General features: G+C 44.4%; 1 protein-coding gene and 1 long non-coding RNA gene across 11 annotated transcripts in view; one reads left to right on the top strand and one right to left on the bottom strand.

Moving 5' to 3' along the window:
* NRP2 (neuropilin 2) overlaps nucleotides 1-24,167 on the top strand; it is a 126,750-nt gene that overhangs the window by 22,855 nt on the left and 79,728 nt on the right. For all 10 annotated transcript variants that reach the window (XM_025211048.1, XM_006029547.2, XM_025211046.1 and 7 more), the window contains exon 3: nucleotides 16,962-17,143. In XM_025211048.1, coding sequence (XP_025066833.1) covers nucleotides 16,962-17,143 — 182 coding nt within the window. The remainder of the gene's footprint in view (nucleotides 1-16,961; nucleotides 17,144-24,167) is intronic.
* Nucleotides 2,854-13,435, bottom strand: LOC112551226. Its single transcript, XR_003095453.1, has 3 exons — nucleotides 12,457-13,435; nucleotides 3,385-3,553; nucleotides 2,854-3,289 (listed from the first exon to the last, which is right to left on the bottom strand). It is a non-coding gene; the product is annotated as an uncharacterized LOC112551226 (long non-coding RNA).

The following is a 24,167-nucleotide window of genomic DNA, read 5'->3' as shown; positions in this document are numbered from 1 at the left end:
TGTGCAAGTAGAACCTGGCCAGCCCTGCACAGAGAGAAGTGCATGGTGCTGGAGATCTTGCTGGCTTGACCAGCTAGGACTGTGGGCTGAAGGAGCTGGACTCAGACTTGGGGGCAGCTGCAGGCTGCTGTTTTGAGCATTCCAGGGACTAAAGGCTTGTTTAGGGACACCTCTGGAAGTGTGGGGGGAAATCAAGGTGCTGAGTGTATGCTACCACAGTGTTGGTGTTTCTTTACCTTTTACCTGTTCCCTCCCTTTGGCCTGTTGTCTTGTGACCGTAGCCCAGGGGTGGGAAAAATACAGCCTGTGGGGCAGATCTGGCCCATGGCTGGACTTTGTCCAGCCTGTGGCAGGTCCTGCAGTCACACCTGGCCCAGGTGCCATCCAGCCCATGGCGCATCCCACCACCTCCCCGGCATCCGGTGGGGCTGGGGTGGCTCCACGGGAGTACTGCCGTTCTAGGCAGCACATGCAGTGGTGGTTCCTTCCAGCTGCTGCCACTGGCCCCAGCCCTGTGGTACTGGCAGGAATCTGCGCACACAGCCCTGACTCCATCTCACCCCATGCCCACTTGGACTCAGCCCAACGGAGTGAACCAGCTGGGACCTGCACACACAGCCCCAACACTGGCCTGCCCTGCACCTGCTCTAGACTCACCCACCCATGCTGAGCAGCAGCAGCAGCTGTGGCAGCCGGGCAGAAGCTGCTGCTTGGTGCTAGGGAAAAGCAGCCCCTCCCCTTTGCTGCTGCTGGGCTCTTCTTGCTGCAGCTGCCCAGAGCCCGCACCCAGGCTGCCCTGCAGCTCCTCTTTACTGCCACTGCTACCCTGCTGGGCAGCTTGGTGATGGTGATAGAGAGGAGCCTCTGAGCAACTGTAGCAAGAAGGGCCTGACAGCAGTGAGGGGCCACTTTTCCCCCATGCCTAGTAGCTGCTTCTGCCTGGCCGCTGTCGCTGCTCAGCATGGGCAGGCGGTCCAGAGCAGGCACAGAACAGCCTGGGGTCAGGGCTGTGCGCACGGGTTCTAGCTGGTCCACTGCAGCTGGGGCAAGTCCAGAGCAGCTGCGAGATTGGCTGGGGCTGGGAGTGTGCTGGTGCTGGTGGCGAGGAGGAGCCTCCAGGTGTGTGGGCTCCAGGCTTCTGTCCAGAGTGGGGAGGTGATGCTGATTGGCCCATGGCAGCTCCCCAGAACTGCCTATGTCATCCATGGGCTCAAATACTTGCCTGTCCCTGCCCTATCCCTATGATTTTTCTGTAAAGAAGTGGGAACTCCCCCTTGCTTCTTGTGCCAGTTTCTGTTCTGGGGCTGCAGAGTTGGCACAATTGCTTCCTGATTTTTGTCTCCAGAATCAGAGACCACTTGAATAATTTCGTAACAGTAATCATTACTTCTTAGTCTAAGCAGGGGTCCTCGTTTTTTCTGTTAAAACATCCAAAATTCTCTGATAAAAATTCCAAGTTCTCTGATTCCTCCCCAGTCCATGTTTTTCCACCATTAAAATGAAACACCACTATATATATATATAGGCATCAATTGAACACAGTATTTTATTGATGATATATTTACAGTTTTAAAGCAAGTTGGAAGTCTACCAGTGCCTCAATCATTATAATTAAATGAGTTCTATACCTATATATTTTGGTGAATTTGGGTTTTTATAATGGAAAATCAGAGCTCCCCTGCCTCCTTTGCTCATCAGGACATGGGTCCAAACTGGCTGTCTTCCCCTGCTGCTTTGAGGCACTGAGCAGCCCTGATATGCTGGTGCCCCCCTCACTCCTGACCTGCAGATCCTGCCCTTCCAGCCATGCTGGAGGAGGCCCCCAGCTGCCCTCAGGCCCTACTTACCTCAAAGACTGCAGAAGGCAAAGTAAGCCTGAGCCAGCTCTGACTGGTCTCAGATTATCAGGCTCCATCCCAGAGGCAGGCAATTATTTTGGGCAGAGGGCCGCTTACATAATTTTGGCAAGTTGTTGAGTGCCGCATGGGTAGCTCCGCCCCTTGACAGATGCCCCGTCCCCTGGTCGCCATCTTGGGACTGGAAGTCCCACTCCCTAACCCCTGACCATTGCCACCAGAAGTCTCTCCCCTTGCCCCCAAAAGTACTCCTTTCAGCAAGGGGTTTGGCCATCTTGGAACCAGAAAAATACCAAATTATATTCTAAAAAGTGAACATCTAAAACATTCATTAATTTGATTTAAAAAGCTTTTTGTCCTGGTTTACAGCTGTTTGTGTAGTATACATAGAGGTGATTGTATATAGTAGCTTAAAATGAAGTCTTACTTTTGTATATTATGGGGGGTGGGTATAGATTTGTGTGGGGCTGTGAGTGTATGGGTATGTCGGGTGTGGGGGAGGGTGCGGGTGTGTCCATGGGTGGATAGGTGTGGGTTTGGGGTGAGGGAGCATGTTGTGGGGTATGTGGATATGTGGGATGTGAGTGGGTATGGGGTTTGTGGGGGGCTGCATGGGGGGAGGGTGGCTGGGCTGTGTGAGGTGTAGGTGTGGGGGTCTGTGTGTATGGCAGTGCAAGGGAGGGATGTGGGGGGGTGCATGTGTATGTGGTGTGCATGTGGAACTTGCCCTATGAACACACACACACACACACACACACCCCATCTGCCCCCTGGGTACTGGCACGGGCCCTGTGCTTCCTGTCCGGTGATACAGTTGGGAGCCATGTGGTGCTGGAGTACTGGAGGGCAGTAAGGCAGGGAAATGGCTGGGGGCGGGGCAGGGCTGGGCAGCTGCATCCTGCTGCCCCTGGCTCCTATCATCTTTGACAGGCAGCCAGGACCAGATAAATATTAATTTTCTAAATTTTGGGGGGGCCCCACGGGCCAGATAGTATGGCCTGGTGGGCTGGATCAAGCCCATGGGGCACATTTTGCCCACCCCTGCTTAATCCCCTCCTTCTCCTCCTCCCCCTTTCTCTCCCCTCTCTCTAGCAGAAAGGTTTTAGGATTTTGTACCCTTTTTGCAAGCAGCTTGTTGCGGGCTGGGACTCTGCCAGCCTGTGGAAAGCTGTTTGCTAAAGGGGAAACCTACAGTTCCCCGCTTCAGAGGGGAAAATCCTCATTTTTCTCCTTTAAAGGGGAAAATCCACGTCTCTCTGAAGGAAATGGAAAACCCGGATCCCTGGTCATCAGGTCATAAACTTTTTTCTTGAACTATAGATGAAGTTCTCAATTCTGCAGAAACCAGTGAGGCTGAAGAAGTGCTGTTTTTCGTTGATCAAGCCACACTGGTCTACCACGTCTTCTCGGTGTAGGAGAGTCAGCTTCCAGTTCTGCACAATATTTTGCGGACTGAGCTGTTACAAATTCAGGCTTAGGCTGTAACGTTACCCACATCCCCAAAAGCAGTGAAGCCTCACAGATATACCTTTTAAACCACAATTCCTTTCCTGCTTCCTCCTTGTTGCTTGTGGGCAGCAATTCACTTGTGGCCTAGCCTCTCAGTAAATTTCTTCTCACTCTCCACCAGTTCTTCGTCTGTGATCAGCAGCTGAGAGAAAGGCTTCAGTGTTTTGACCACACACAGCCCCCCTGCCCTGGAGTGGGAACAGGCAGAGAAGTACTTCTGATTACCTCTGTACACCTGAACCCAAGATCCAGATAGATTGCCTTTCACAGGCACATAGTTCAAGCCACACTGTAGCCCTTAGGTATTTTTTCTCTATTTTTCTTGTATCTTTATTGACCACACATAATGAAAATCCAATATGAAAGTAATAAAGTAATCTCATTACGAATAAGCTGAAAATAACCACAAATACTGAAATGCTAGTGGTTCTGCAAGGGATCAGAAGTCAGTCCGTCTGGGTCCTGTTTGTGGCAGGGCCCCTGACTGGCTGTGTAACCTTGACCAAATTGCTGAGATGCAGATGTTCAAATTGATAGGAGCTAGGCACCAAAATGCCTTTGTTGAAAGGGACCTTAATCTCTTCTTTCTGTTTCAGTTTTCCATTCGATAATACTGGTGTAATAATACTTATACAAGAGGAGAGTACTTTTTTAAAACAATAAGATATCATGGTAGTTGCTCAATCTTTAGAAATATTGTTATGGGTCTTGTCAGGGCTGTCCCGGGGCGGGGGCATGAATCAGGGTGACCGCCCTGGGCCCTGCACTTTGGGGGGCCCCGTGGACAGTGCCGTACAGGCCCTGTCGTGGCTGCTGTGCACGGCTGGCTCCGCACTGCAGCTGCTTGTCCCCCTGCTGCTCCGGCCGTTGCCACCCCCCAGCCCCACATGGGCTGATATGTCCCGGGCCCTGCACACCCCTAGGGACGGCTCTGGGTCTTGTACAAGGCCCAGTGAAGTCAATAGGAGTTTTTACATCAGAGGTATTAAATTCATCCAACCCCATGAGCCAGATGAGCATTGCTGGGCCAGTCCACAGGCTGGATAGGGCCATGCCAGAGCCAGTGCACGGTGTTGGTTCAGCCAGGTGCAGCATGGAACACGCATCCCATGCCAGCCCTATATGCTGCCTGCAGCACAAGCCCCTGGAGCAGGGCTGGCACATGCTGTAGGCAGTGCGCAAGGCTAGATTAACCTCACATCCTACACACAGCACAGGGGGCTGGCATGGGGCATGTGCTGCATATGGTACCCTATTGGTCTGGTCCTGTGTGCTGGCTCCAGTATGGCCTGATCTGATCTGGACTGGCCCCAGAGCCTAGTGGTCAGGACTGGTCCAATGAAGCACAAAATGTTCCCCATGGTGGCTCCCTGGGCTGCATGCAGTGGCCATGGCGCCAGTTCCAGTCTGTGTACCAGACTGACACCACATGCTGTATGCAGTGCCTGGCACTGGATGCCATGGGCCAAATCATACAGCTCCACAGGCAGGATCTGGCCTATGGATCTTATGGCTGACACCCCTGCTATACATTGATGCCCCTGGCACTGAATCAGGCCTTTAATGAGGATCCATTTGCCTTCAGTGCATGTCATATTTTTTAAAATTCATATTATATATATTCTAACTATCTGAAAGAAAGGAGGGCCTTACTTTTAGGGAGCTGGGATATATGTGTTCTTGTCCTGCCTCTGCTTTGACCCTGGGCAAATCACTGGTGTCTACTCATTTGTTTAACTCAGACATTGCTAAGCAGTGGAGAAATTTCTGCAGATGATTGAATTCCTTAAAAAAGGACACTCTTTTAATACCACTCAGCCTCAGGTTGGAGTTGCTAAGCATAATGCCCAGTGCTTATCTAAGAACACAGTTTAAGTTCTCCTCTTCCACCCAGGTGTGAATTCTGCTAACAGATGTAAAATCCATAGTAAACAGAAGAAACTGAATTTGAATCCAGGGGAAATTTCTGACTGACCTTGGTTCAAGGTTTGCAAAGGGCTTTTTTGAAGTATATGAAAAAGACTATCTTTTCTTATCAGACTAGCATTTGGATTCTTTTTGAAACTGAGCTGTTACACAACACACTGAATAATGATGTCATAGTATATTGTAAATCATAATTTGATTGCAATGGAATTGCAGCTGAGCTAATAGCTGTCTTGATTTGTAATTCACCATCAACTCATTTTAAAGCGCTGTTTGATATATCAGTTCAGGCACACCGTGTCAAGCCCTTTCTATGCTGGGTTAGCAGAAAAATCTTTATGAATAGTATAGCACTTGGCTTTTTTAAAGCCCTGAGAGATTCATGGGATCCACATATATCACTGTTAAGCTATTGCAATTCACTTTTTATTTTTTTTAAGGCAGCACCAGGTCAGAGAAAAGGATGCCCATATCTAATAAGCTTTTTAAGTCAAAGCCAGTTAAACTTGAGGTAGTGGGAAATTAATAGGAAAAATACATACAGCAAAGATGCCAGAGAGTTAGTTACCTTTATAGCAAAAAGCGCAAAGCATTAAAAATTGTGTATAGAAAGGGGGTGGGCCATCAACATCTGTATTGGATTATATACCATAGCTGACTCTGACCCTCAGTCTTAAAGGAAGATCAGAGGACATCAAAATGACTGCATTTCTTGTAGCCATGAACAAGTCTACTGGGCACTCTCCTTTCCTGAGGCTAGGAGTGCATGTGCATTCATTCACTGACAATGAAAAAGCACCACCCACAGCAAACACCGGCTGCAACTCCCAGATCCACTTCAGGGCACTGCAGAAAGAACTTTTCAAAGAGCAAGAACAGCCAGTGGGTCAGAAATCAGTGGAGACTCAATGTTAGGAGTTGATGACAGAGGCAGAATAATCTGATTTTCTGTCAAGGACTTTGGGGCATGTGTCCTGACCTCCTTTCTCAGATATGCCTGCATTTGTGAGTTTTGTATTATTAGGTCTTACATAAATGTTTTATTTTTAAATGAAATGAAGAGGTAACAGAAGCAATGAGAAACAGGCTAATGACCACAACCTGTGATAAGGGTATCAAACTTGATAACCTTCACCTGTAGCAGGGGATGGTGGCAGGAAATAAATCCCAGTCTCTTACCTTGTTGCCCCATGTGTCACAATGGAGACAACCTACCAGCATCCTTTGTTCGCTGTAGCTTGCTTAGTTATATTGGCCCTTTTGATTTTTTTTTTTTTTTTTTGTTAAGATTTCCTTTGTGGCCATTACTTTTCCTCTGACTTTTTTCTGTCATGAAGCCTACAGTTTCTGGCAGTTGATCAAGGAGCGATGTATCTCTCTGTCTCTCTAAATATGGCAGCTTGGAATTTCTTCTGATGTCCCACAGCTCAATGGAGGGAGACCTCCCCACTCTCCCCAGCCCCCTCCCTGTCTTCCCTTTTCATCTGGAATCTGGAGATGTGAGGGCTATAGTAATAGAGTGTCAGAGGAAATAATTGATTCATCTCTCACACACACACACACACACACACACACACACTTCTCTTGCCTTTAGTGCTGATGAAGCTGAACCAAAGCCTTGCAAGCTGAGAAAGACGTGTAAACACTCTGTGGCTGAACTGTTAGGGCAAAGCAGACACATGTCAGAAACTGAGTGTGAAACAAAAGATCAATTTAAAAGAAATATCTCTAGACAAAGAAGTGGCAGGGCTCTTGTTTGTGGGTCAGCAGGGAGAGGTCAGTATCCTGGAGCAGTAAGTTATTGTCCAATTTTTCTTCATTAAGATTGATATATATCAATCATCACAATCCTGTTCCCAGTCATTGCTCCTTTGGATTCTTCCTCTTTTCTTTTTTTCCTCTGTGGCCTTCTGTACACTACATCCCAATTTTCCAAAAAAGATAGTGCTTCATGCTGCTAGCAAGAGAAGCAGTCAGGTAGACCAGTCTTCTGTGTTATGCCATCCAGAAGTACAGGTGCTTGCCTAGTTCTTTCCTTACCAAACACTACCCTGCCTACCCTACAGGGCCAGGCTGGTATCTGTGGAGCACTACAGACTGATTACGGAGGAAGATCATGTGCAGGACACTAACAGTTTTGGCCACTCCATGAGGAATGGATTCCAGCAGGCACAGGCCCTAGTGCAGGGGTGGGCAAAATGCGGCCTGCCAGGCCATTCTATCCAGCCTGCAGAGCCCCTAAAAATTTAGAAAATTAATATTTATCTGCCCCTGGCTGCCTGTCATGCAGCCCTTGATGGCTTGCCAAAACTCAGTAAGCAGCCCTCCACCCAAAATAATTGCCCACACCTGCCCTAGTGGATATACCTTTTCTCCCACTTCAGGCCCTATTTATTTCTAGAGACTCAAGCAGCCTTCCTTTTCACAATACAGATTTGCTAGCGCCCTCTCTAGTACTCTGGCAAATGACTAATGTGCACAATTATGTCTAGATAGGCAAAAATGCAGGCTGTTTAAAAGATAACAGGAAACCATGGATGGGTCTGTTACCAAACTCTGCTTTCCAACATTGGCCAACATGTTTATGATTTTATGGAAGTTAATGGTAGTGTTCTTGAGGGGTGAAGCAAGTGGCTGTCCTAATGTTCAGGCAATATTGTTTGCTCTATTGGTAATACACCCTGTCATACCTCTTAGGAAACAGCTAGGACAGTGCCTTCCCTAATTCATTTGTTAAGAAGGAGCCAGAACACACACTGGATGAGAGAGAAACTGCTGAGTGAGAGAAGCCATCTCAGCAGATCAGCTCCTTCGAAGACTCCTTTGCATCATTCTTAAATCTGGGAAGGCACCAGCTGCTGAAGGGACTAACGTAGCGGGTGGAAGTCATAGGAGTGTCTAATGTATCTTCACTTGGCTGCCAGGTGGCAGCAGAAGCCTTACTTTGCTTGGTAGAGATGGAGTAGCTCTGCCAGCAGATGGGACATTGCTGCTACTGCAGAGCAGGGGTAGGTGTAGATGCACTGAGAGTTTGGATGGCGGAAGTGAGGCCAAACTTCATAGTATAGGCTTTATATCTTAGGTGGAGAAATTGTCCCATCCCTGAGTATGGGATCTGATAACAGCTCAGTCTTCTCACTGATTGTCTGCCTTTCTTTCTGTAGTGCACATTCTTCTCCTTGTAATGGTCTCTTTATTTATTGTAGTTTTTTTGCTTACTGATCAACCGCCAGTGAGTGGTGACAGTAAAATGAAATAGAAACCAAAGTCTAAGTCTTTCCACAGATGGATTCTGTCAGAACTAGGCAGGTGTCAATGAAGTTTCTCAAGTGTCTGTGAAAGGGCTGTGAGTTGGTTCAGTTCTATTACAACTATAGCAGAAAGCAGAACAATGTGGCAAGCAGGCATGACTCTTGATGTACTTCGTGCATTTTATTCCTGATTTTCTTGCAATTCCTTTTTTTTGTTTTGTTTTCTAAAATACTAAAGACATCTTGCCACAGGAGAGCCATGTAGCTAAAGATAGAGGGTGCAGCATTTAGAGAGATGGCTTTAGAGACAGAAATAAAACTAAACAGCCATGTACATGTAACTCCTGAATAACAGCCTGCAGAAAACCCCTAAAGTGCATATTAGCACATCTTGTTTTCTTATAAAATGAACGGTTTTCCAGACATGCCCCAGATGAGAGCGCTTCTCTACTCCAACGCTCCTTTTAGCAGAGATCTGGCAGCGGTGCCTCAGGAATGCAGCCTGACGAAGAATGATAAAAAAAACAGTGGGGGGAGTATTCAGTGTTCATTTTGGAGCATAGGGGCTAATGGGAGGCAGAGGCAAAATTTTCATCTGAACTTAAACTTGCCAAAGAAGCAGTTTTAAAAATCTTTGATACTCATTTTTGCAAGATATGTTTGACTGGTTTTCACATAACATACTGTAATTGCTGCAAGACTCCTTATTTTGGCGGTGCAAGCATGGGGTTGAAAATACTCCCAGTGATTATAAATAGATGCTATTTTGTAGTTTCCATTTTCTTGTCTTCAAGGCATTTTGGAAGAAGTCTTTCAATCTGTTTTGGGTCATTCTCTCGCTCCACACAAATTCATACACATTTTTCTGAGATGGAAGGTAGAGTTCCTCTCTTTTCACAAGTTCTAGTCATTTAGTTAGGAAGAGTTAAAAGAATAGCCCAAAACATAGTTGAATAATTGTAAAGCTCAGTGTGCCCTAGATACATAAGACTGAAACTACGTGTAACAAATTTAAAGCAGTTTTCAAAGAAACTGTTTCAGCAGTTATGCATATAAGCCCACACACACATGTATAGAGTATATGCATATATAAATAATATGTATACAAACACAAACATACTCATACTATCCAACCACAGGCCTAGTTTTTTTTTCTTGTTATACCAGTTTTTGACCATTGCAACCCCATTGACTCTAGTCAAATCCTATCTGATTTGCTTCAACATACATAAGACGAGAATCAGGTCTTGTAAGATTTTATTTTCTACTATTCTGTATCACATATATTTGTTTGCATCAGGATCAAACTGGACTAAACAGTATCATTCTAAATTAGTAGTCTGTGGCCACTTTATGCTGATATAAATGATTAAGGTGAAGATTAGAATTACACTCTTTTTGTCTACACACAGATTGAGAGACAAAGACCTATGCACATGCCTAATTATTTACTCATCCCAGTGCAAATTAGTAATGACTTCACCCATATAAAACCAGTGTAAATCAGAAGAAAGTCAAATCCATCTGCTGTATATACTTAATGGCTATAGATAAAATTCTATCTGCATCTAATGTAAGATCATATTCTTATCATAGATCTTATCATATTCCATAGCTGTGATGTCATCAGAAAACTAAATTTCATGCTTCCCGACCATAAAAATTCTACTTAAAATCATCGATACATTTTGATTTGTGCTATTTGTATTCTGCTATTGCTTAATTGTCTATAAAAGTCACTGGAAACTTTTGCACTTCCAAAATTCTCTACTTCATAGCTACCTCTGAAATAACAATCTGATTTGAAGGCATTTTATGAAACAGCAGGATGCTGGGTGGTGACATCAGAGCAATTGACTAAGCCAACCATAATATAATGACATTAATTCTGTCTGCTGCTAACCATCAGCATTGCACGGAGTTGCTGCTACACTGCCTTCTTCTCAACCTGAGATCAAGCTGTTCCATAATCTTTTTTTAATAAAATGGTTTATTCACAGTTCTGACAGTATCAGCACAAAATAGCATTTTCTTAAAGCACTTAAAATCACCCGTTCTTTTCACAGCAATTTGAGAAATGGGCATTCTGAAAGGAAGCTTTAGATTGTCTGCCAGAACTTCTGGCTAGCAGGTTTTGTACTGGCATTACTTGGCAAAGTATTAGTCCTTTTGGTTGCATTTTTACCAGAACTGTGATTTTTTTTCCCTAGGTTTCCCCTCTTCCAAGTAGCCTGGCTAGGAGATACTGTCATAAATCAGCGTAAGTGAGGCAGGAAGAGTGAATGCAGGGCTTGGAGGCCTGAACCAACACTGAACATTCCCAAATTTGGGAATGTTAGGATCTAATGAGTACCTGTCTGTCTGTATCTGCTTGTTGATCTCTCCAGCCTTGAAGAGTCTCATATAATATAATCTGTCTAATCAAGTCTCAATTCTATTCTTGGTTGTGCTGCAAACTTCCTGTGTGACCTTGGACAAGTCACTGATCCTCTCAACTTTCTTACCTTACAGGGTCTTATGAGGATACATTCATTAATGTTTGCCAGGTGCTGAGATACTGGAGCCATGAACGCCATGGAATGCCTATAAATAAAACTAATAATGAAATGTTGGGGAAGTTCAGCTCATACCTTTCTCGTCTCTAGAAAAATAGTGTGTCTTCACGAGACAGCCTGAAAATAGGACAAGGGTGTGTCTAATATCTCACCTCTTTGAGATGGCAAGCAAGGAGAGATGGAGGAAATACTAAGTCAAAGCTTTGTGTGACTTACAGTCTGAAAAGCTAACAAATTATCCAGCTTTGGACCTAGGTGTAAGTTGTTTTGTTCTGGGAAGTAGCAGGTACAGACTGATGGTCTTCATTCCTAATATGAGCTAGTTTTCCCTTCCAGCTTTGTCCTGCCTAGAGCTGTCTTCCCTTCCCTCCTCCCTGTGCTACCAGTAGCATATGCTTCCCTTGCCAGTGTCATTTAACCTTGCTTTGATATTGCAGGCCTCAGGTTATGAATGATGGGGCTTTCAGTGATCCCATATCTTGCACTCAGCAGCCAGAATCTGAAGTTTGGGCTGTACTGTGGTGTTCAGCAGTGGCAGGTTATGGTTACCAAGTTATGTTCTTTCTGGATGTGTCTTGGTTTTTGAGGCAGCTAATTTTCTTGGAAGACGGTGCTAGGTGGTAGCTCTAATGGACTCCTGAGGCACAGATATCACTGTTGCCAAATACTAAGGAGCAAGCTACCTAGCAGTGTGTCTTGGGTGTTGTTTTGGGGCCAAGCCATAGAAAGAATTTAGGTGGCAGTGGCTTTCTCATGAATATTGCAAACTGCAGCAGGGCACAGTCTGTTTGTCTCTGGTTTTGCCTGTAGTGTTCTAAGAGCCGAGAGCAAAGTTACTTACAAATAGGGAAAATACAGAAAAGCAAGATACTGAGACAGACTGGGTTAGCTCTAAGGAAAAAGAAGAGAATGTGAGTAACAGATATTAGTAAGTGCCTTATATTGGTTTATAAAAGCTCTCTTAATGTCAGGAAAGGAGGATCACGTTCTATTAGGTACGAATCTTTAATAAAATACAATATTTGGAGGTGTTAGACCTTTACTAGCTCATTTTGTTTAACAGTTTCAAGAAGAACAGCTGTGCATATATTCCCTGCACCTCCCTCTTTCTCCCACCCCATTGCCTGGATAATTGAAAGCACTTGGACTTTGGCTGTCTGCCTCACAAAACACCATAGCTTATGTATGCACAACACAGACAAAACTACTGTGTTTGAGGCTCTTTCAAACCCAACAACCCCCCTTCCTCCTTAAGCTGCTGTTGAAAAATAGTTGTCTTGCTGATGCAGAAACTGGTCAGCTGCCATCAGTTGTGGTCAGCAGCCATCTAAGAAAACATGGTTAAGCCATTGACCATACCTTTTGCGATTGATGTTAAAGATTGGGCCAGCCATTTTTATCACTGTCTTGTCAGGAGGAAGCCTAGGTTGGGGAAGGAACGGCTATGTTATTTTTCCCTCCTCTTTCAAAATCATCAGTTTTCTCAGTGCTGATGTGGTCTGAATTCAGCTAACCAGTATACGTGTGCCATGTATTGGGTTCTGTTTACTTAACCAGTGGAATTACAGGATGTATATGAATGAAAACCAACTATCTGGTGATTGGCTGAGACAGTCTGGATGCCATCATACCACTAAACTGCACCACCCACCAATGAGTTGTTCCGTAACTGTCTGGAAATTAAGCCGGTAGTGCAGAAGACATCCTTACTGTTTTTGTGGGTTTTCATTCCTCTTTTTTCACACTAGAAAAGGAACCAAGTCTGGAAACTCTTTAAGCTCACCCTAAGCAATGTTCTAGGAAAACCAGATTTTAACATGGTTTGGCCAGTGACCCAGCGTTAAGAGAACTGCCGTTTAACATGATTGATTTAGGGCAAATTTGTGGACAGAACCTAAGTGAAAAACAAAAAAGAGCAGTCTTGTGGGGATTAGCCTGGATGCTTATTTAAACGCATGAAATTTTTAGACTCCTTATTTTTGCTATTTCCCTTTTAAGGCATAAAGCATGAAGTCTAAGTAGAAAAGAAAGTGAGAGCTCTTAAGTACCTCTGGACAGGAGAAATAGCATGGTATGAATGTTCTCTCACTTCGCAGCTCTTTATAAGCACTATAGAAATGTAATGAAAATTTTATCTGAATAAGCAGGGTTCAGGCCAGAATTTTTTAAACAAAAACAAAAGGAAAATCCTTATGTGTTTATATTAATTTCACATTTGGCAGAAGTCATCTCCTGACCTCGTACAGGCTTTTATAGGGTTTATTTATTTATTTTTTGTAAGACTCAGCTTGTTAAAGCTTATCTTCTGTCTCGGAAATTTCTGTTAGATGCTTGGATGAGGCCAAGTACTGTTTAGCTAAAGGAGGAACAAATGTTTCCCAATGATTTTCTTATTAGCTTAATTTTGTCATTCTTTCTACTTGCAAATTGTCCATGGGCAGATTGTGAAATTCTCAAATGTTCGGTTTTACTGAAATTATTCACAGATTCACGTAAGAAGTAAATCTTGGCCAAGGGTTTGTTGCAGATATTGTTAGTTCATTCCGTACTAGCTAATTTGAAAAATCATGTGATAGTGTTTCGCAGTACTGATTGGATATATTATTTATGCAATGAAGAAAGCACAAACTGTAAATTTTACAATCAAATAGCAGAAAATTTTTGCTGAGTTGGTGACCAAGCGAACAGAAACAGTGTAATTTGACTTACTGAGTTGCAGCTGATGCAATACGAATAGAAATGTTAACAATCAAAATATTGTTTGAAATTCAGGCTTCTCAGATATTCAAGTATTCATGCTATACCCTCCGAGCAGATGGATATCCTCTGAATGTGAAAGGGTTGCAAATGTGGTTAGATCAGAATTTTCTTTTGAAATTGAGCAGATATTCACAGGGAAAAAAATGTCTCTGCTACTTGTTCAGTTGCAGTTTAAACAAACTAACCAGCTAAAAAAAACACAAATAGAGAAAACACTACTAAAAGAAAGCACTATACTGCATACACAATTTTCCCCCTGGGGAGCAGATGAAAGAGAGAAGAAACCACATGTGACCAAATATTAGCCGGGTTGCTCACCATACCCCTTGAAGGAATTCAGATAATATGCCAATGACTCAACGAGAAGTTGTGTAGAATAGAATTAAATGGAGCCAGATCCGCAGTATGCCAGCTACAGATTTACTCCACTGAATATTCTTCCTAGAACACTCTTTTTAATGTGGCTTTTACATTGGCCACCCAAACTGCAACCAAGTCAGAGGCTGGCTAGTTACAGCTCACTCTTGTTCCTGGCCCAATGTAGATAGGGCTTTAGCTGCAGGCATTTTTCAGTTGGCACTTAGCCTGATTAATTCCCCAAAAGGAGTGAAACTGAGCCCACTCGACCCTTTTCCTCGGAGACCAGCACATTCAGTTCCTGTAAGTTTGTTTTGGGGTTGTTGCTTGATGTTGTGCATCTTGCAGAACAGGAATGAGTCACATGAGAATCATTCTGTGTCCAACGAGCTACTTCTTTCAACCCTGGATTCCCAAACAGAGGATCTTGTGACAAAGTAGAAAGTCAGATTTCTGGCAGCGTGTAACATTTCTCCGCTTTCCTGTTCCCCTTGAGAAGATCTGTAGCATGTTGTTTTAACAGGTTGATGCAAAGCAAATAAACAACGGAAGAGAGAGGGGTAGTTTTCTGTAAATAATGGTGCACCAGACACTTGCTGCAGAAAGAAGAGAGGAAAGGAGAGTGAGTGTGAAAGACTGCTGAGGAACATAATGTTCATGTAATACCTGTTTATCTACAACATACAATACCAGACATCTGCCATTAGGCATGGGCCAGGGTGAAAGCTCCAGGGAATTCAAAAGGACTCTCAGATCCAGATCAGATTCTTAAAATGGGCTCTTATGTCTATAACCCAGGAATATGGCCCCCATGCTTTGGGCTTTCAAGTAGTCGCATAAAATGGCACTTGGGCACCCAGGTGACAACTTGAACAGCAAATGCTGGATCTAATACAGGATTGAGTTTATAATTTGTGACCATAATTTAATACATATATTTAGTGTTTTACCCAGTACTTTGGAGGAACTGGTAAATAACAATAATGGCACCTAGTTCATACAAAGAGCTTTTCATCCATAGACCTCCAAGCGATTCACAAACACATAGTTGAAGCAACTGGGCCAAAATTACCCCACACAACTGGAATGCCGGTCCTTAGCATGCCAGCCCAGAGTTCTAGCCATTTGGCCACCTTGTTTCGTCTTGGTAGAATGGCACATCTAATGTGATATATTGTACTTAATAACGACATGGGCATATTGTCTGTGCATTTATTACTTGTTTAACAGCCAAAGCTTAATTGATCCTAATAAATCAGCAGATACATAACTAGATATTTATAGCCTCCCAGTTGATTTCAGTCTCTGGTTAATTAGCTATCCTCTCTAATTGGATCAAAACCTCATGAAAGAAATAATCTATAGGAAGAATAATACAACTTCCAACTTCTGTTTGCATCAGCTTTGATATGTTGAGGCAAATAGTGTTGGACTAGTCGCTCAGTAGCCACAGGGCATTCATATTGAATTAATACAGGGAAGGGCCAACCTTCTGAGTGAAATGAAAGAATCCCCTTCTACTGATAACAGACGGCAATACTGAAAAGATGTGTCATTCCAGCATTGTAGTTCACAGTGGCACAGATGGGCCTGAGCTACAAAGTCTGAGGGTGTAAGAGCCTCAGCTGGTATAAATTGCTAAAGCTCCATTAAAGTCAACAGTTATGTCACTGTAGACCACATGAAAATCAGTGTCTCGATGCGGAGTGAACTGGTCAAATTGTGAAAGTGTTTGGACCTGGAATTTTTGCTCTGCTGATTGCAGTCCCTTCTACATGCTAAACTGAGGGGAGCTAATTTACTCACATGAATTATTTTTATGGCAGGCAGGACTTAGAGGCCTATACTCCATTGTGATACGTGTTGCACAAGCTATAATGAAGAAATGGTCTAGACCACAAAATTTAAGTTTAAGCAGCACTTTGTTATCTAGGGGCGCTGATAGACGTGAACCTCCCCGCCCCCTCAACCCAGCACTTTACCACAAGAGGAATCATGTCAGTTTGACCTGGCTCCCCACAATCTGTATAGCTCACATGCTTCAGCAGGGCTTTTTGGTGTTTTTATCTAATAGCTGATTGACTGCTTAAACTTAAATTTTGTGGCCTAGACCATTTCTTCATTACAGTGTGTGCAACACCTAGCACAATGGAGTATAGGCCTCTAAGTGCTGCCTGCCCTAAAAATAATACCAAATTGCAACAACAGCAATAATAAGCCCTTTGCAGCCCATCATCAGCTCAAATTCTTTTTATTCCTCACTTCCTCCCTCAAATATATTACTTTATTTTTTATTAATACTTAGATCTTTATATAATTGTGTTTTCTAATCATTGTCCAAATGACAACTCATTCTCAGACCCATCTCCACACCCATTGCTTTGTATTAGTAGGGAAATTAGTATTATTATTTACAAAAACATCCAAGTGATTTTTTTAGTACAAATCCTCATCAATGTGGCAAATTCATGCTAAGTAGCTTGTCTAAGTAACTTGTTTATATCTGTGCAGCAAATTAGAGAAGCTAGGTAGGGCAGGTGTTAGGCCTTAGATGTGAAGAGAAGTAGCTTGTGCTTAATGCTGTGGAAATGGAGTTAAAACAAGATAGGGGTGATATGGTCATAGTACCAAACCAGAAGGATGGAGTATGGGTACCAGAAACAGCAGGCCACCTCATATTCGTTCTGTACATTCTGTGATATCACCTTGACTGTGGTCTGTCTCTCCTTTTCCAACTCTATCAATAGGTATGATTTTATTGAGATACGGGATGGCGACAGCGAGTCAGCAGATCTGTTGGGCAAACACTGTGGGAACATTGCGCCTCCTACCATCATCTCTTCAGGCTCCTCTCTCTACATTAAGTTCACCTCAGACTACGCACGGCAAGGTGCTGGCTTCTCTCTGCGCTATGAGATCTACAAGACAGGTTAGTGTCAGAGGACTGACATTCCTACAGCATCTGTCTTCCAAGCAGTTGATGTTAGGATCAGCCACCTTTTCAATAAGTTTAAGCACATTCACAGTATAAAGGGTTTTTTTTTAAACAAGTCTGTTTCATTGCGTTTCTGAGAAGGTAAAGATTTCAGTTGTGTGTTATAGTGCCTTTTGATTCTTATCTTGGCACGAAAAGCAGGTTTCCTCATTAAATTATCTCTTGTATTCCAGAATTACAAACAGTCTATCTTTTTTCCATAGCATGTACAGAGCTTGTTAAGTCAAGGCTAAGTGAAGAGTGTCCCTCCTTTAGAACTGCGTAAAGCTCCCCCTCCTGTGGATATGCAATTCAAATGCTGATCAATGACTGTGTTTTCTGTTTCTGGAAGCCAAGGGTTTTGTAACTGGTGTAGTGCTGGTTTAAAGGGACTGCTGTCGGCAGTGCCATCAAGGGAGTGACACAGGCGCCTCTTGAGTTTGATATAAGAGGAACTATTCATAATTCTGTTTAATACAAAACTATTCTTGAAGAAAGTAAAAGCCGCTCAAAGGCCTTTTTATATCAGCTCTGTCTAAATATTTGTCAGATTTGTGTGCATGAGAATAAGTAGGCTCAAGGAAATAAAAAACACTCTGCATGCTTCTGTGTGTGTGTGTGTGTGCGCGCGTGTGTGTGTGCGTGAGAGAGAGAGAGAGAGAAAAAGAGAGAGAGAGAGTGTTAATGTGCACATGAAGAAGCACGTGTATGTTTTACAAAAGGGTACTGAAGACTTATTTGTCAAAGGACCAGGTCCTTTGCCCACATTCCATCACTAGCATTCTGGAAGAAACACATACAAGTTTTACGTCACCAGTAGAACATGAAACAAATACATGGATATACAAAAAAATAAAAAATAGGGACAAGTGTGTTTCTTATCCAGAATCTTCAAAGAAGGGGGATGCATCTACATGTTCACTTTACTGCGGAGTAGACTAATTAGCTGTGGAGTAAAGCGTCACCATCTACACATATGTTGGTATTAGGGTGCAGTAAACTAATTAATTTCACTGTAATATAGTACTGTTGGGGACAGTACTGTCTTATGGCAGAGTAATTAACTGCACTGGAATGCATGTGCAGACACTGAATGGGGGGTAAATTGTAGGGCTTTGTGAAGCTTCAGTAGCTGATTCGATTCGAAGGAGATTCTGCCCGATTTGACAGCCATATCTCCGAATCCGAATTGAATCGGGAGACCCATTATAAGGTCCAAATCAATTCCAAAGCCTCTGAATCGATTCAGAGAGATTTGGAGATTTGGCCATAGACTGTACAGGCAGCAGTCCATTGAGAATGGATGCAGCTGCCGCCAGCTGGTAAGTCTGTTGTGGTGGACAGAGCGGGGCGGGAAAGGGCATTGAGGGGGGGGCAGATCAATGCCCCCACAGCGAGGTGGGGATTGGGGCTGGGGCTAGGACAAGCTTCCCTGTGGGGGCCCAGGACTCAGGGAGGGGGGCTTCTGCCACTGTGCGCTGGTGTGCGCTGCTGGTCCGGGAGCTGCTCTTCCAGTGGCTCCTCCGGCAGCTCTCACCAGCAGTTCGGGAGGGCATGAGAGTGGGCGTGTGCCCCCAGATCTGCGCAGGGTGGGCTGGGTCATGCTGTGCTCTGGGAGGCTAGCCCCAGCCACCTGCCTCCAGGCTGTTCTCCGCGGGGGGGGGGCGTGCCTCCGGGCTGTTCTCCGCGGGGTGGGTGGAGCTAGAGCTGTGTTCCAGGCAGCTAGCCCCAGCCGCAGGCCAGAGCAGAGCCCTGGCTCCACCCACCCTGCAGAGTGCAGTGGAACGGGAGCTATGGAGACGCTCCAGCCACCCTAAAATTCCCCATAACCCCTGGCACCAGCCCCATCCTGATCCAAGGGCACGTGCCCGCCCCATGCCCTGCAGCTGCTCGCCCAGCCAAGGTGAAGCTGCGGCTTGTCTGGGAGGCACGGGAAGGCTGGAGCAGCTTCTGCCACTCTGCACCGCTTGTCTGAGGCATTGCAGTGGCACCGTCCCACGTATCCCCATTCTGGCTGGGCGGGCGGCAGAAAAGCATAGCCCCTGGTCCTAGCACCTTCTGCCGCCTGTCTGGAGCACAGCCCTGCCCAGCCCGCCCTGCGTAGATCTGGGGGCACACACCCATTTCCATGTCCTCCCAGACCAGCAGCGAGAGCCGCCATAGGAGCCACCAGAAAAGCAACTCCTGGACTGGTGGCGCACAGTGGCGCATAGTTGTGGGAGCCCCTGCCCCAAGTCCCGCAGCCTCCTGCCCCAGCTGGGCAGCTTGTCCCAGCCCCAATCCCTCCCCCTCTGTGGGGGTGTTGATCTGCCACCTCCCCCATCCCCCTTCCATCCCCACTCCGCCCGCCACAACAGATTTACCAGCTGGATGCAACTGTGTCCAGTGTCATCGAGGACTGCTGCCTATATTGTCTATGGTTGAATCTCTGAATCAGCGCTGAATCTCCAGATCTGAATCGGCTGAATCGAACTAGGACAGTAATCACTGTCCCTCCAAATTGGCCGAATCCGAATCTGAAACAAATACTTGCTGCTTCACACAGACCTAGTAAATTGTGTCTGGTTAGCTGAGTCAGCTGGGGGCCTGCTGTACCCCAGCTCAAATTGCTGCTGTCCCAGGCGCATGTGGAGATGCTGTGCCCAGAAGCAGCTTACTCCAGCTTGAACTGCTCTGGAGTATATTGCTTTGCATTAATTGCATGTGTAGATGGACCTGGGGAGAAGCACAAACGCAAGTCTTCAAGTCTGCTAAGATTCAGAGGATTGTTCTCCATTATACAGACAGAGGCCCATAAATACACAGTGGCCTATCCATCTCCAGGTTCCCGTGCAGATGATCTGCTGCATGGGGATGGGAATACAAGTGCAATGGAAATTCTAAGCTTTAATATAAAATGGGGAAGGGCACCTTAGAAATCTACCTGTATAACTGGCAAAACTCCTTTTGCTGTAGAACCTGAGAGACACAGATGAGCCGTTCTCATTCCACCCATTGGAAGGCATTGGTGCACATACATATCAGAAAGTTCATTATAGTATCGGTTCAGGTAACAGGGGGGATAAAAGGGTTCAGTTAACCCATAAGGAATAAATTTTCTTTAGGATTTGCTGAGGCCAGTAGTGAGTACTGCTGACAGCAAGGTGCATCTTTGTTTTGGGGAGAAAATGGTTGATTCATAATAGGCTTGTCTTGCCTTGCTCTCCTTACCCATAAACTCCAGGGCCATCCCATTGAACCTTGCTTTGCTTGCTCTGGTGGTCAGTTCCACACCCTGAATCATGCTGTGAAACAGTAGGGAGTGGTCCCATATGCAGCATTGGCCAGGATGAGGCAGGACTGACACAGAGCCAAGGACTGACTTTGTACTCTGGCTGGCAGGAAGATACAATGGGCCGGGAGTGTAAAACTTTCTGTCTCTTTGGATAGGTGCCAGGAAAGGGCTAAAATTGTGGAAAAGAGAGGCTTTTGTTGCCTCAGGAGAGAAGGAGAGGAAACTGCTTCAGGGAAGCAGAAGGAATAGGAGGAAGACTGGTGCTGAGTTTGCTCAGTTCCTGTTCCTCAGGTTAAATTCCTGTAGAAAAACATACTTGCCCTTATGGTTGAAGTCACAGAGTGTCATCAAATAGAGTCCTCTCCACTGGCACTGAGTGCAGTTAACAGTCCCATGGTCCTTTATGAAAAAGGCTCTTTCCTTCAAGCCATGCTAGGCAAAATTCAAAATGATTAGCAAGGTATCACTAGCCAGGAGAGAGGAACTGAAACCAATTGGGTAATGTGTTCTCAGAGTTCACAAAGTCCATCTGGATAAATCCAGGTCCTCTGAATACATCTTCAAATGAAGTGGGGTGGGCAGGTCACTGACCTCAGGTCTGTAATGTAAACACCTTCTACCTTCTGTTTGTAGAAACTTAGATATGGGATGGATCAGACCTAAGTTTCAGTCTGAACTGCTAGGGTATCTATTGAGGTTTCACTGACTTTATAGGGTGTCTTATCAAGAAATTTCAAATCAGTGGACGCAGCATCACTGCTCATCTTGTTTCCCTCTTGAAGGTGATCTAAAAATCCTCCCCCAAAAAAGATTTAATTTAGCAATTTATGTTAATGTTCCCCATGAACAGGTTAACAGAGTCATTTGCCATATAAACTGTATGGTAATGCACAAGTCCCCTGTTGTTGCATTGGTTAATTTTGCTGTGAGACCTGAAACTGCACCATGCTGGCCACAGTTTTGGAAAATGCTTGATGATTTTCAGCATTTGGCTTCATACAGGTTAAAATGGCTTGGCTTTCAGAAAGCGCTGAGCATTTGCGCTCTGCCAGTCAGGCCACTTTAAGGCCTAAAGTCTTGCGTCCAGAATCACTTAGCATTTCGGAAAATGTTGGCACCATGATGCCCTCAGTAGCTTTTCTTTTCTTTTCTTTCTGGTAGAATTGGTTGAAACTTCTTTATTACTAGGAATGGAATATGTAATGAAGAAAAATTTGAAAGCCACACACACAGACAAAAGCCACTACTTTTTATACAGAAGTTCATTTACAGCTCTGATATTGATGCATAGGTCCAAGATAAGATGGGTCTAAACCAAAACCTAAGTTCCAGTGCTCCTATGATTTGGGTTGAGTTCAGATGCAGATCCATACTTTATAGTCTAGGCTGTCCCAAACTCTGATACTTTATTGTGACAGTGAGTTTGGTAGGCATGTCTTTGTTACCTGTCAGTTATTAATGGGCTCAATTCTCTCAGCCTGGTCGGGGAAGCATTCACACACAGATTCACAGAAGTTTAGGGCTGGAAGGGACCTTGTGAGATCATTGGATCCAGCCCCCTGCTCTGGGCAGGAAAGACTGCTGGGGTAATTCAGTATATATTGCTGAAGTAAACATGATTCCCATTCATTATTCAAAAGTTAGCTATAAAGTTGACCATTATTCACTTGTTATGGTCAAGTTATTGACTAAAATCGTAACCACTACCTGAGCCCTTCGTAAGGAAATCTTTGCAATTTTTATCACATAATTCTGTTTCTCTTTGGTACCCAGAGGATCATTGTTGACATTAAACACCTGGTTTATTCAGTATTTTTCTTCTCAGGTTGGCATACAAATTATTTTCTTCATAAATCCATCTTCCTTTGTATTTGATCAGAATGAAATACATTTTTATTCTCTTTATTGTATTGTCTTCTGATTTATGTTCAGCCTGAGTTTTTGCCTCTCTATATTACTCTGCAGTATAGCACAAGCAAAACTGGCCACTCTAGTCAATTAAGCGGTGTCTCTCAGTAGTACTCCACCTAGAGGCACTAGATAATAACCCAGGTTCCAGCTATTATCTCAAGCTGCTGTCCTAACTTGCATAGGTTAATGCAGAATTGAATAACAAGGCTCCCATTAGTCCTAACAAGACGTATCAACTGCATGAGTTGAAGCAGTGGGTTTATAGAGGGGAAGCAAAGAATCCCTACAAAACAAAAGTCAGAACCTTTTGTGAATATTAATCCAGTGTTAAAGTTGTGGGGCACAAGGCCTTGAAACATCCCCTTTCCCCTCTGTTGACCCCCAGGCTAGAAATTTCCATTGTTAATTGTCCAGTCTTTACAGAGCAGTGTTTTTAAAGTTGTCCTGGTATGAATAGGCCACAACCTCTCCCTCCCCCCACCCTGGGGCACCTTGGGCCTGTGAGAGAAAGGAGGCACTTAGCTGGCTTGGGTACAATGGAGGCCAGTGTTGAAGACAGCAATAAATAAGTGGCAACATTGTCTGCCCTATTGGCAATCAGAAAGTCTTCCTTAAGGATAGAAATAACTAACATTTCTGGTGCAGACAACTAAATCAGTGAGAAAGAGCACTCTGTTCGTCCTTTCAGTAGAATCTCTCTTGCCTTCCTCCCCACACTGGCCCCAAAATTTTTCAGCAGCCCCACAATGAAAATGTTAGGCCATCGGCTGGATTCCCCATTTATATGAGCTTTTGGGATGCTAATCTCCAAGTGCCTCTGCAGAAAGGTGGCTTTCCTAATTGTTGCTATGATGGAAAAGAAAATGCATAATAGCAACAATTAATAATTGAACATTTGCATTTCATTTGCATTTCCTTTACAGTTTTCTGTGCAATGGTTTCAAAGCACTTTCCAAACAGAAGACCATGGTTGTTTTATAAATATTATTATCCCCATTTTGCTGGTGGATAAACTGAGACACAGAATAGTTAAGTAACTAGCATAAAGCTTCACAGCAAGTCTTTGTTATATTTGGAAAAAGAAGCCAGTTTTTCTGACTCTTGAGAGAGAGGTTCAGGTCAGGATGAAGTGAGGAGGCCTAATACAAAATTCTCAGACAGCCAAAAAACCAGAAGAGGGGCTCTCTTAAAAGTTCAACAGCTCCTCTTCCATACCAGATGTCATTCGTTTCTCTTCCTTCTCTAGGGCAATTAAACTCCTTAACAAAGGATTTTTTTCCATTTAAATCCTCAAGTGTGCCTATAGGGAGCTAGTTCTTTTAGTCTGACTGGATATGGGTTTTGGCTCCTAAGCCTCAACCCTTCCTCCCCCATATTAGCTGAGGAATTTTAGCTGTAGGCTCTTGACATTTACCAAACGTGTTTAGGTTCAACCTGTGGCCTGGAGTCAGCCCACAGAGCCATTTCATCCGTCCCACAGACATGGGGCTTTGAAGCCATTCAGTAGCAGGAGGGCTTTGACACTCACTTTTCCAGTGCTGCCATAGGGAGAAGTGCCAGCCAGCTATGGGTGTTTTCCTCATGCCATGGTAGGGAAAAGCGGCAATGGAAGCTGGGTCCTAGCACTCACCCATCCACCTACCTCTGACCCAAACTGGGTCACTCCAGTCTGCAGCCTAAAAATGTTGATGACTACTGGTCTAGGGGATTAAGAGTGCCATTAAAATTAGTATATGAAGAGAGAGGGTGAGACTTTAAAGCATTCTTAAGAGGTTTAAATCCACATTCTACGCT

The sequence above is a fragment of the Alligator sinensis genome, unplaced genomic scaffold (genome assembly GCF_000455745.1).
Source record: "Alligator sinensis unplaced genomic scaffold, ASM45574v1 scaffold372_1, whole genome shotgun sequence".
NCBI lineage: Eukaryota > Metazoa > Chordata > Crocodylia > Alligatoridae > Alligator > Alligator sinensis.
The sequence above is the reverse complement of the archived record's forward strand: the minus strand, read 5'-3'. Positions and strand labels throughout refer to the sequence as shown.